The 12,226-nt window shown below is 40.3% G+C and overlaps 1 protein-coding gene across 1 annotated transcript in view; it reads left to right on the forward strand.

Annotated features, from left to right (window-relative positions):
- The first annotated feature begins 6,370 nt into the window (after positions 1–6,370).
- Positions 6,371–12,226, forward strand: part of LOC119420281 (androgen receptor) — a 76,163-nt gene continuing 70,307 nt past the window's right edge. Inside the window, exon 1 of the mRNA XM_037687670.1 lies at positions 6,371–6,479. Within this exon, the coding sequence (XP_037543598.1) occupies positions 6,371–6,479 (109 nt within the window). The remainder of the gene's footprint in view (positions 6,480–12,226) is intronic.

The following is a 12,226-nucleotide window of genomic DNA, read 5'->3' on the forward strand; positions in this document are numbered from 1 at the left end:
GAAATATTGTCTGTATTAAATTATTTTAGGAAATGTCAGTATTCACGACGATAATTATAAATGCACTTTAATAATTATATTAATAAGCTGGTGCAAACGTATACAACAACAAAAAAACTTGAATATCTGCGTCGGTGCAACATTTAGATTTACTTCTATATTAAAAGCCAATAATAATAATAAAAACACTGTATATTTTATATTAATTTTAAATCTATTCATTTTAGGCTGTATTTCACAGAGACATTCTGTCTTTTTGTAATGGCACAAAATAACTTACCCCCCCAAAATAAATCTCCTGTGTGTGTTTTTTTGAATTGGGTTTTGTGACGCTGTGTGGATGTGTGTGTGAACACGCGCTCAGATTTCTTGCAGCTTTCTTTCTCGGCCCGCCTGCGAGTTCATCGGGTTAATCATTGAGAACATTTGGGACACCCGCCACCCGACTGCTTGGGTTCAGTTCAGTGAGGTTCATCAAACTGTGGATTGTGTTGTGTTGCCTTCTCTTTGGATTTTGACTGTAGGGGGCGACAAGAAGCGAGCAGCTGATTTCTGGCCTCTTGAGAGTTCTGTTTGGACTACCGGGTCAACAAGACCCCCACAAGTCACTGCTGAGGACTAATGGCCCGATCTAAAAATCACTTTACAGCATCTGAAACCGTATTTCCCCTCATAGTGTTGACTTTTACGTCTGTAATAAGACATTTTGTTAAAACTGATACAAACTCAACAACAGACACACGGCCTTTCATTAACAGGCACAGCAATAACCCTTGTTAAAAGCTGATCTCTGCTGAACCTTCTCTTGTCGCCAAATTGCTCAAAAGAACAAGCACTGGCTGTCGCTGCCGAGTTGAAATCTTAAAAAGTGCCTGTCTGTAATCTGTAATTGTGGGTGGGGTAGGTGAAACACCCACACTTGCCCCCACCCTCATTCGTCCCACTCTGGGCCCATGAGCAAGGCCCTTAACCCCACCATGTGCTCCCTAAAAAAACAGGTCTCTCTTGCAAATGAGTTCTCGTGGCTCAATGAGACTAACCTGGATAAATAAAGGCTAAATGAAAAAAAAATGTAGACAACTGCACCGTGCCTTCCGTGATTTCATTTCTGTTTCACCTGCGACAAACCTGAGGTTCAGTGCCGAGTGAGTCCAGGAAAACTTAAGCCTCTTCCACTAATTTGGACCAAATGTGAACGTCTCCCTCCATCTGTGCGTGGAGCGAAGGCGACGTCCCGAGTGAGGCCCTAACGATTCGGGCGCATTTGAGGTGAAACTCGTGTAAGTTGAGGAATTTAACAGCAACGCCGATGCTCTTGCGGGAAATTAAATTATTCCTACCGGATCAACTTATCAGTAAAGACGTGTTGGGAATGACCTCAAGGTTTGGTGAAAACGGAGGATTTTGTCAAGCGGTCAACGCCGTCGGCACAAAACGGGGAAAATAAAAGCAAACAAACGAGGACAACCCTGCAAAATGAGGAGTATTTCTTTTTTTAATGGGTCACTGTGGTAAGAATAGTGATGCAGATGCAGCACAGTGAACAAAACCTGCATAGATCCCAGTGAGATGTGATAATCCCAACACTCCGACCACAGATAATCTAGATTTCACAGGCCTTCATAGTTTAGTACAGACTTTAGTTCAGTATAAAAAATCAGTGTGATGTGAAAACAAAGGTGAAGTGTTTTACGTGTGCGTTTAGGGCCAGTGGGCAGAAGCTATGGTTGTTGTGAGCTCTATAGAGACAGATTAATCTGTAAACAAGCCACTGATTTAACAGATTCTGGCAAAAGGAGGAACTGGTGTAAAATAAAAAAACGTGATTTACAAATCTCACAAACCTGTTCTGTAGTCACAGTGAAACATAGCAAACATGAAATGTTGAAACTAAGAAATTAATCAACTTTATTTAGGGGATAAAATTAACTTAGAATTTTATGGAAGCAACACATTTCATAAAAAGCTGTTCAGAGTCTGTGTTTACCTTTTTTGAAGCATCTCTTATTTTAACGATCTGTAAATGTTGAGGAACTGAGACCAGTTCTTGGAGTTTTTGGAGGAGAACTTTGTCTCATTCTTATCCGGTTCTAGTTGTTCAACAGTCCTCGCTCTTCTTTGCTGGATTAGTCATTTCATGATGCACAAATGTTTTCAATTGATTTAGACTGGCCACTTCAGCACCCAGTTTCTTCTACTATGAAGCCACGATGTTGTAATGGATCCAGTTTAGCACTGAAAGTTTAGTCAAGCAAGGCTGTTCATGTCAGAAGTAATCATCTGGATTGAAGCATGTGTTCTAAATTCTGTAGAAACTTTTCCGCATTGATGGAGCCTTTCCAAACATGTAAGCTGCCCATGACATAGGTACTAATGCACCCTCATACCAACAGAGAGGCAAGCTTTTGAACTGTGCGCTGATAACAAGACAGATGGTTCCTCTCTTCTATAGTACAGACGGGGCATCCATGGTTTTCAACAGATCAGTTTTCCACTTTATTTCAGTTCACCTCAGCCTTTCTAGATGGTCCAACAATTTTCAGTCAGGTCATCTGGACAGTTTCTTTTTTTTGCTGAAACGTTTCACCTTCCATCCAGAAGGCTTCATCAGTCAAGGAAACACGCAACACAAAACAGATTCTTCCCCCAAACAGCTTACTCCAAAGTGGAACAAACCAGTTATGTTGGTGCCTTGACTGATGAAGCCTTCCGGATGGAAGGTGAAACGTTTCAGCAAAATAAAGAAACTGTCCAGATGACCTGACTGAAAATTGTTGGATTGTATACCTGGATTATTGAGCATGGACTTTGTTGGTTTTGAACCAGTTTGACATGACTGTGGACAAGGAAGTGGGCTGGCACAAGAGGAGGGGGCGTGCCAAAGACATCATCTTAGCACCAACATAACTGGTTTGTTCCACTTTGGAGTAAGCTGTTGGGGGAAGAATCAGTTTTGTGTTGCGTTTCCTCCACTGATGAAGCATTCTGGATGGAAGGTGAAACGTTTCAGAAAAAAAAAAAAGGAAACTGTCCAGATGACCTGACTGAAAATTGTTGGATTGTATACCTGGATTATTGAGCATGGACCTTTTTGGCTTTCTAGATGGTATTCATATATAACCATACCATACCATACCATACCATGCCACTTTATTTATAAAGCACTTAAAACAGCAACAAGGCCAACCAAAGTGCTGTACAGCAAAAACAAAACTACCAAAGGACATAGCAAAAATACATAGATCCACAGAGGTAAAGATAAGAACTAAATGACTAACAATATAGAATACAGGTATTTAAATCAATTCACACAGTGTCAAAAGCCAGAGAATAAAAGTGAGTCTTAGATAAAAACAGTAAGCGGGGAAGCCTGCCTGACATGCAGTGGTAGCTCATTCCACAGTTTTGGACCTGCAACAAAGAAACTCCTGTCACCTCTGAGCTTAAAACGAGTACCTGGAACCAATAAAAGCATCCGGTCTGCTGACCTCAGAGAGCACTGTAGGATATATGGCTGCAGCAGATCAGTGAGATAGGAGAAGGCAGAACCATTCAGAGATTTTAAAATGAATTTGAAGATGAACCGGGAGCCAGTGAAGGGAGGCCAGAACTGGTGTAATGTGCTTTCTTTGGTCTGTACCAGTTAAAAACTGGGCTGCAGCATTTTGTTGTAACCATGCAGTAGAGGTCTATATAGGGGGCCGAGATGGGGTAGAGGCAGGGCAGCTGACTGGGGACCCAAAAGTCCCAGGCTCGATCCCCTGCCATTGCACATCTCGTGGTGTGTCTGAGCAGCACACCCTATCCCCAACTGCTCCCCGGGTTCCTTCAATGCACTGCACCACCTGGGGGTCCATCCATCCATCCATTATCTTTACCCGCTTATTCCATTTTGGGTCACGGGGGTCGCTGGTGCCCATGTCCAGCAATCACTGTGCGAGGGGCGGGGTACACCCTGGACAGGTCGCAAGTCCATCACAGGGCCACATAGAGACAAACGAGACAAACAACCATTCACTCTCTCACTCACACCTAGGGACAATTTAGAGTTACCAATCAGCCTAACATGCATGTTTTTGGTCTGTGGGAGGAAACCGGAGTACCCGGAGAAAACCCACGCATGCACGGGGAGAACATGCAAGCTCCACCCAGAAGGCACCTGGACCGGGGTTTGAACCAGGGACCTGTTTGCTGAGAGGCAGCAGCTCTACCAGTTGCGCCACCGTGCTGCCCACCTGGGGGTGGATGGGTTAAATGCAGAGAGATAATTTCACCATTGTATGGGGACATACAATGATGACAATACATACACATTATTAATATTATTATAATATGATGTCTTGCATGATTGAGCTTTAAGCAGCATTTGTGGATGGCATGGTAAACGGTCCTGATGCATGCTCAGTAATCCAGGTAAATAATTCTAACAATGTTAAGTCAGATCCTCTGGACGGATTCTTTGTTGAAACATTTAGTCTTTTATCTAAAAGACTTCTTCAGTCTGTATGGTAAATGTGTTTACAGATGGTGATTTGTGGGCATGTTCCTGAGCTCATGCAGTGAAGTCCAGAACAGAATCAGACCTGTTCTTGATGCAGCAAGGCCTAAGGGCCCAAAGATCACGAGCATTTAATGACTTTCAGCCTTGTTGTTAGAGCTCAGAGATTCTTCAAATCTTATTATGACTTTATGAGCAGTAGATGGTGAAATATTTAGCATATATCTACTTTCCTTTGAGGAACATTATTCTGCAGACTGGTGAACCTCTGCCCATCTTTACTTCTTAGGGAGTCAGCCTGTTTAAAATGCTCTTTTTATACCCAGTTCTTTTACTGAGCTGTCGCTAATGAATCATCTTCTTTACAAAATGTTTAATGATACGTATAAAAAAACCTGCAGTTTTTTGCCCTTGTCCCAACTTTTTAACATGTGTTGCTGTTATCATGTTTAAATTTACCACTTTTTAATAGTACTTTTTTCAGTGGTAGTTACGGTAGTCCCTCATTTATCGCCGGGCTTAGGAGAAACCGCGAAGGAGGGATACAGTAGTCCAAGTTTACGTAAACTTTATTGTCATTACCATCTCATGGGGTGCATGAGATGGAACAAAATTATGTACACAAGTAGTAGTAAGTAGTAGTTCATTTTAGCATTTACTGTTGCGATAAACAAGAAATCAATTAACCGCGTGATAAATTAAAATTATCGACCTCATTTTCATTTATCGTCTTTATCGTTTCTTCGTGTCTCTCTCTTTCTACTGAAGACACTGGATGACAAACTCTCCAGTGCTCTTCACTGACCTCTCCCTTTTTCTTTTCTCGTTAAAATCTGTTTTAAACATCCAAAATTGTGTTTTTGGATCGTTAAAAGCAGCTAAACTGAGAAGCTAAGCTACAAGCTAAGCTAACAAGCTGACCTTGGAAAAAAACCTCGGTCTTGTCGAAGCTCCAAAATTCACAGTTGAAACCCGTGCCTTCGTGTAAAAAGTTGTTTTTCTCTGCAAAAAGAAGCTGAGAACTTGTTTACTGATTTTTAATTTTTTTATGTGAAAAATGCTATGCTGAAGAACTCAAACAAGACTGAGCGTCCGCCATTTTGAGAACTAAAAACAAGGAAGGAGAGACAGCCCATGTCATGTCAAGGGGCTCCCTCCCATTTTTCTTAAAGAGACGCTGCTCATTCCCTCACTATCCATCCTTCGGTTCAAACAATCTTATTCTGCCATCTGGTGGTCAAAAAAGATGCTACATGCAAAAACAAATTAACCAACATTTCTTCTTAAATTTGACAATAATGACTAATTATTGTCAAATTTCAAACAATATTATTGTTTATCGCAATAATTTCTGAGACAATCACCTAGCGAATTTTGTTATCGTGACAGGCCTAGTATTTACTGTAGTAGTAGTAAGCAGTAGTTTATTTTAGTATTTATATACAGGCATTTTAAACCCTTCCCACACTCTTGCAGTGTTCTAAACTCTTAAACCTATATAATTTTAACAACATACAGAACTGTATATGTAGCTACAAGATTTTATTTAACAAGCTCTGCAGAACAGGAGCGACTCTGTTCAATTTGGTCCAACTGTTCTGTTTTTGCAGCCGTACCATTCAGCAACCCACAATCAATTGATGTTCTAAACTCTTAATCCTACTCATTTTAACAACAAAATATAGCTAATAAATTTTACTTACTCGGAAGTCCTCGTCAGCCAGTTGAAAGAGTTGAAAAAAGTCCTGTTAAGTTTCAGATGGACAACCGGTTCATCAACTGTGCGGGTCCTGCTCAGGGCTCCTCGTTGGCTGGGTGAAACAGATGAATAAAGTCCCGTTAAGCTCCGGATGGATCACCGGATCATCGGATATGCGTGTCCCGCTGAGGGCTCCTTATGGGCCGGTTGAAAAAGATGAAAAAAGTCCTGATGGGCTCCAGACGGAGTGCCGGACCTTTGGCCTCACGTGTTTGCTCAGAGGTGTGCGGGCTACCAGCTCTCAAGATTCACAGATGGGTCTGGAAGTCTGGTTTTCATCCGTGGGCGCTGAAAAGATCAAAAGTTTACTGTACCTCTTCTTTTTTTCAGCAGAAGGAAGCAGGGCTTCTGGGCGGGGCCCTGTTGCCTTCTGGGAAATGTGGTCATTATGAGCGGGAATGTACAGTGAAGGGAAAACTACAAAATGGTGGCAACTGTCCGAAATATTTTATTTTTTCGTTAACTTTTTACTGTACAATACAGTATCCAGTACTGTCCCAACCACGTGAGTAATAATTAATTACTTGGTAATTTTTATTTTGGTCCAATATTGTATATTATGGACTGTACGTTCACAAACTGTGATAGAGCAAGTCCGCGATAGTCGAACCGCCAAGTAGCGAGGGACTACTGTATTCTGTTCCATTGTGATTAAAGTATGGGTTCATAAATTCATTCATAAATTCACTTATTGCACAATGCCCCAGTTTTCTTTTAAATAATAGGGGTTGTATACAAATTCTAAAATCATGCATTTGAACAGTGCACACACAAAAAAAGAAAAAGAAAAGAAACTCTTACAGTCAGACGTCGTCCATCTGCAGCCGCTTTAACAAAAAAAAAAAACACCCGAATTGTTCGCTCACGCTTGTAAATTCAGAAATTTCCAGAGCTGGTCAGTCTGAGATACTCCCCACATAAAAAGCAGACCTCACCAGATTTTATTGGGCTTTACAAAACTGATAATGGAACAAGAAACGACAGACATCCCTTAGATTTGATATAAACACTGTCTAGATAATTTGCCCTTTCAGGAAATAATTTATATTCAGCAGTGAAGATGTTCTAAAAAGCTGAACATATAAAATAGTCATTGAGCTTATAGAGGAACCTCCATCAATTTACCAATGAAACTGTAGGCATCACAGATTCATTATTATATTAGACTTCCTGATTTCCAAAAACTAAATACAGTGAAGTTTCTATATAACTGCTGCATTGCAGAGCCTTTCTTTGTAGTCAGAGAATTCAGCAGGAATTAGATTTAAACAATTAAAGCATTCATTTAAGGAATCCCTGCCATCTTCCATACCAAAGATTTAAATGAAGATCTTGTCAGAGCTTCAAGAAAATATTAAGGATGACTCTCAGCTATTACCACACCGAACTTCTGCTCCATATTTGTAAAAATGATCGTGTTTTAGCCAGATGTGTTTGCTAAAGTCAATTAGCTGTGGCAGCCAACTAAATCCAGTTGACTCTTTAAGTGACAGTTTATATCCAATCATTACGTTCTGAGAGTTTCTTTAAAATCTGTCCAGTGGTTTGTGAGATATTATGCTAACAGACAGACACATGAACACACACGGGTAATTACACGATCTCCCTCTTTTCATGGCACTGGGACATCTTGATCAAATTGATTTCATCTGAATGATTTCTGTGGCCTAAATGAACGACAGATGCGTTTTTGTCGTCTGTTTTTACATCGTTCTCACTGTTGAGATCCATTTTTCTTCCATATGTTTCTCGGGCCGTAACTCATTCCACAGTTTTTATTCTACTGTTTTTGTTTAACTTTTTAAAATATTTATCTTTGATTTTCTCATTGAAAATGAGTGGCGCTCTTCACATCCTTCAAGCTCTCTGCCGTTTGAAACCTTTTAATGCTCATTTCAGCTTTTGCTCTGCTTCAGCTTTTTTTTTTTTTTTAGCTTCTTTGTGCTAATTTTAGCTTCTTTCACATGTTTTTTCTACATTTTCAGCTATTTTATGTATTTTTCTGCTAATTTTAGCCATTTTCAGCTGTTTTTAGGGCTTATTTCAACCTTTTATGCTGCTCTTAGCCTCTTTCTACTTTATCTTTTTTGGGGGGCTTTTATTTTGTTGGTTAATTTCTGCCTTTTTCTACTAATTTCAGCTTTTTTTTGCCTTTTCAACAATTTTTATCCTGCTAACTTCAGCTTTCTCTACAAATTTCTACCGATTTTCTCCTGTTTTCTGCTTTTATTTTCCTACCTTCAGCACATATCAGCTGTTCAAATTCAATTCTCATTAATAGTTTAGCGATGAAACCTTTTCAGCCTGGTTTGAACTTCTTTAGCAGCTTTCAGCAAAAATCATTCAGCAATAAGCATTTACTCTAGACTTTTGCTGGAAATGCAATTTCTCTAGTTTACCTTTATTACCAACTCGTGTCTCTTTGCGTCTCTGTGTTTAAATCAGGACGCAGAGGTTTCATCCTTGCTACTTTCACAAAGGACCTTCATATCCATTTTTGTTTCCACGGAGGCTACGTTGTGTCTGAGCCTTCACTAATCTCACAGTCTTCAAGGCTACAGCCGTTTGAACTTTACCAACATCTCCTCCTCCCTCCACAGTCCACTTTAATAAATCTTCTCACTCTTGTAATACTCAAACATATAGAATACAAGATGAGGAGCAACTCGTCTGGACTTTGGAAACTTTTGGGAGGTTCAAGGTCAGGCTCAGCTGTCAGTAACGAGGCAGACAGTTTCACAAGATAAACTGAAGATGGAAGTTTTAAAAACAAGACAATTAAAGGATAGCATTCCTTAAAGGACGGCACATCACATCTAGTTTTAGACTAAGATTGTTTTATGTTGAGAAGGAAAAGAGTCCTGGTTGTTTTGGTCGTAACTTGAAGATGATATGTGAGATCTTGCAAGGTGTGTTAGAGTAGGAGTGTCCAAAGTGCTGTCTGAGGACCATTTGTGGCTCTTCAAGTGATTTTGTGCGACCCACGATTGCAATTTAAGAATGGCATAATTTTGGCCTGGAGCCTTAAGAGGCTGATGCAGATGTAGACCTTTTGCAGATTTAATGGTGAAACTTTTTAAAATATACTTCTTAAGTATAACAGTGAAACAAATGAAAAAGAACTAGTTAAAATGAGCAATATTGAGTATAATACAAAACTTTGGCTATAATTACTCCAATATATACAGTATGTATTTACCCATTTCATGTTATAAAGCACAGTAAGCCTTTAAAAGTAAAAAAAAAAAAAGCCATAAAAAAGTAGACTTTTGGATAATCATTCATAAAACTTGGCTAAACATATCAAGTGTAGATATTTAAAGGACTATAAAGTGACATCACATGGACTATAAAGTGACATCACATACAAGTTGGGCAATTGTGTCCCTTCAAAACCTTCAATTAATGTGGTTTATCAACTGCCAGCTGTACGATTTTTTGCTACTTCGATCACTTTTGGCCAACCATCAACCAAAAATGGTAATCAGTCCCCTTTTAGAGACTGTTTTTAAAGAACATATCCAGTGGTCCCTTGTTTATTGTGGGTGTTTGGGACCACCCCCACCCACGATAAGTGAAAAACCGCGAAGTAGGGATACAATAATCCAAGTTCAGTTCGAGTTCAGTAAACTTTGACATGACGTGCCAGGTAGCAATCACACTCACTCATCACCTGTTATTCCATATATACACAAATATGTACATATACAGTACACTCACACACACACACACACACACATATATATATATATATATATATATATATATGCACACACACACAGAGATTCTTTCCAAAAAATTAGAATAACATGGAAAAGTTGTTAAACTTCCATACATCCATTCAAAAAGTTAATCTTTAATAGATGATAGATTCAGGGCCCACAATTTAAACAATTTCAAGAATTTATTTGTTTATTTTTACATAATTTGGGCTTCCAGCTGATGAAACCCACAAAAACAAGATTTCAAAAAAATTAGAAAATCGTGAAGACATCAGCCCGCACTACTCAGTTTTTGCAAAAGAAAGAAATTAGGATCACAACAAATCAATCAAAATATGGTACTTTCAAAACGATATGTCAATCTTCAATACTTGGTTGGGAGTCCCTTTCCCTTTATTACTGCCTCGATGTGATGTGGCACTGAGGCAATCAGCCTGTGGCATTACCTGGGAGTTATGGATTTCCTTGATGCTTGCTGTCAGCTCTTTGTTGTTGGGTCTGGTGCTCCTCATTTTCCTCATGAGAATACCCCATAGATTCTCAATGGGGTTTAGGTCCGGTGAGTTGGCTGGCCAGTCAAGCACTGTGGCATGGGCATCAAACCAGGTTTTGGTGCTTCTGGCGGCATGAGCAGGGGCCAGGTCCTGCTGGAAGATGAAATCTGCATCTCCATGCAGATCCTCAGCAGAAGGAATCATGAAGTCCTCTAAAACATTCTGGTAGACCGTTGCGGTGACCTTGGATTTAAGAAAGCAGATTTTACCAACACCTGCACCGGACATTTCACCCCAAATCATGACTGACTGTAGATATTTCACACTGGACCTCAAGCAGTATGGGCTCTGTTCCTCACCCTTCTTCCTCCAAAACCTTGGACCTTGATTTCCAAATGAAAGGCACACTTTACATTCATCAGAAAAGAGGACCGAGGAACCCGACAGTTGTAGCCCATCTCCCGGATGCGTCTGAATGTGGTGGTTTTTGAAGCTGTGACTCCCGCCTCATTCCACTCTTTCTGGATCTCTGCCAGATTATGGAATCTTCTCTGTTTGATAATCCGCTGAAGCTCACAGTCATCTCATTTGCTGGTGCATCTTCTCCTGCCACATTTTGCCCTTCCACTAGACTTTCCGTTGATATGCTTGGACACAGCACTCTGTGAACAGCCAGCCTCCTTAGCTATGAACTTTTGTGTCTTACCCATCCTATGGAGGGTATCAATGATGGTCTTCTGGCCAGTTATGTCTGCAGTCTTCCCCATATTGAACCAAACTGAGACAATTGAACCAAACTGAAGCAATTTAATGACACCTGGGGAAACCTGTGCATTTGCTTTGAGTTTAGTAGATGATTAGTGTGTCACACTCAGTTTAAAACTTTCATGCTCTGCAACATTTGGGCTGATTTCTCCACAGTATTCTAATTCTTTGAATTCCTGTTTTCGTGGGTTTCATGAGCTGGAAGCCCAAATTATGTAAAAATAAACAAATGAATACAAACCGGATTCCAAAAAAGTTGGGACACTAAACAAATTGTGAATAAAAACTGAATGCAATGATGTGGAGGTGCCAACATCTAATATTTTATTCAGAATAGAACACAACTCACAGATCAAAAGTTTAAACTGAGAGAATGTATCATTTTAAGGGAAAAATCTGTTGTTTCCAAATTTCATGGCGTCAACAAATCCCAAAAAAGTTGGGACAAGTCCATTTTTACCACTGTGTGGCATCCCCCCTTCTTCTTACAACACTCAACAGACGTCTGGGGACAGAGGAGACCAGTTTCTCAAGTTTAGAAATAGGAATGCTCTCCCATTCATGTCTAATACAGGCCTCTAACTGTTCAATCGTCTTGGGCCTTCTTTGTCGCACCTTCCTCTTTATGATGCGCCAAATGTTCTCTATAGGTGAAAGATCTGGACTGCAGGCTGGCCATTTCAGTACCCGGATCCTTCTCCTACGTAGCCATGATGTTGTGATTGCTGCAGAATGTGGTCTGGCATTATTGTGTTGAAAAATGCAGGGTCTTCCCTGAAAGAGATGACGTCTAGATGGGAGCATATGTTGTTCTAGAACCTGAACATAGTTCTCTGCATTAATGGTGCCTTTCCAGACATGCAAGCTGCCCATGCCACAAGCGCTCATGCAACCCCATACCATTGGTGATGCAGGCTTCTGAACGGAGCGTTGATAACAACTTGGGCTATCCTTGTCCTCTCTGGTCCGGATGACATGGCGTCCCAGT

Source organism: Nematolebias whitei, chromosome 14 (assembly GCF_014905685.2).
Source record: "Nematolebias whitei isolate Nwh7 chromosome 14, NemWhi1, whole genome shotgun sequence".
Classification (NCBI taxonomy): Eukaryota; Metazoa; Chordata; class Actinopteri; order Cyprinodontiformes; family Rivulidae; genus Nematolebias; species Nematolebias whitei.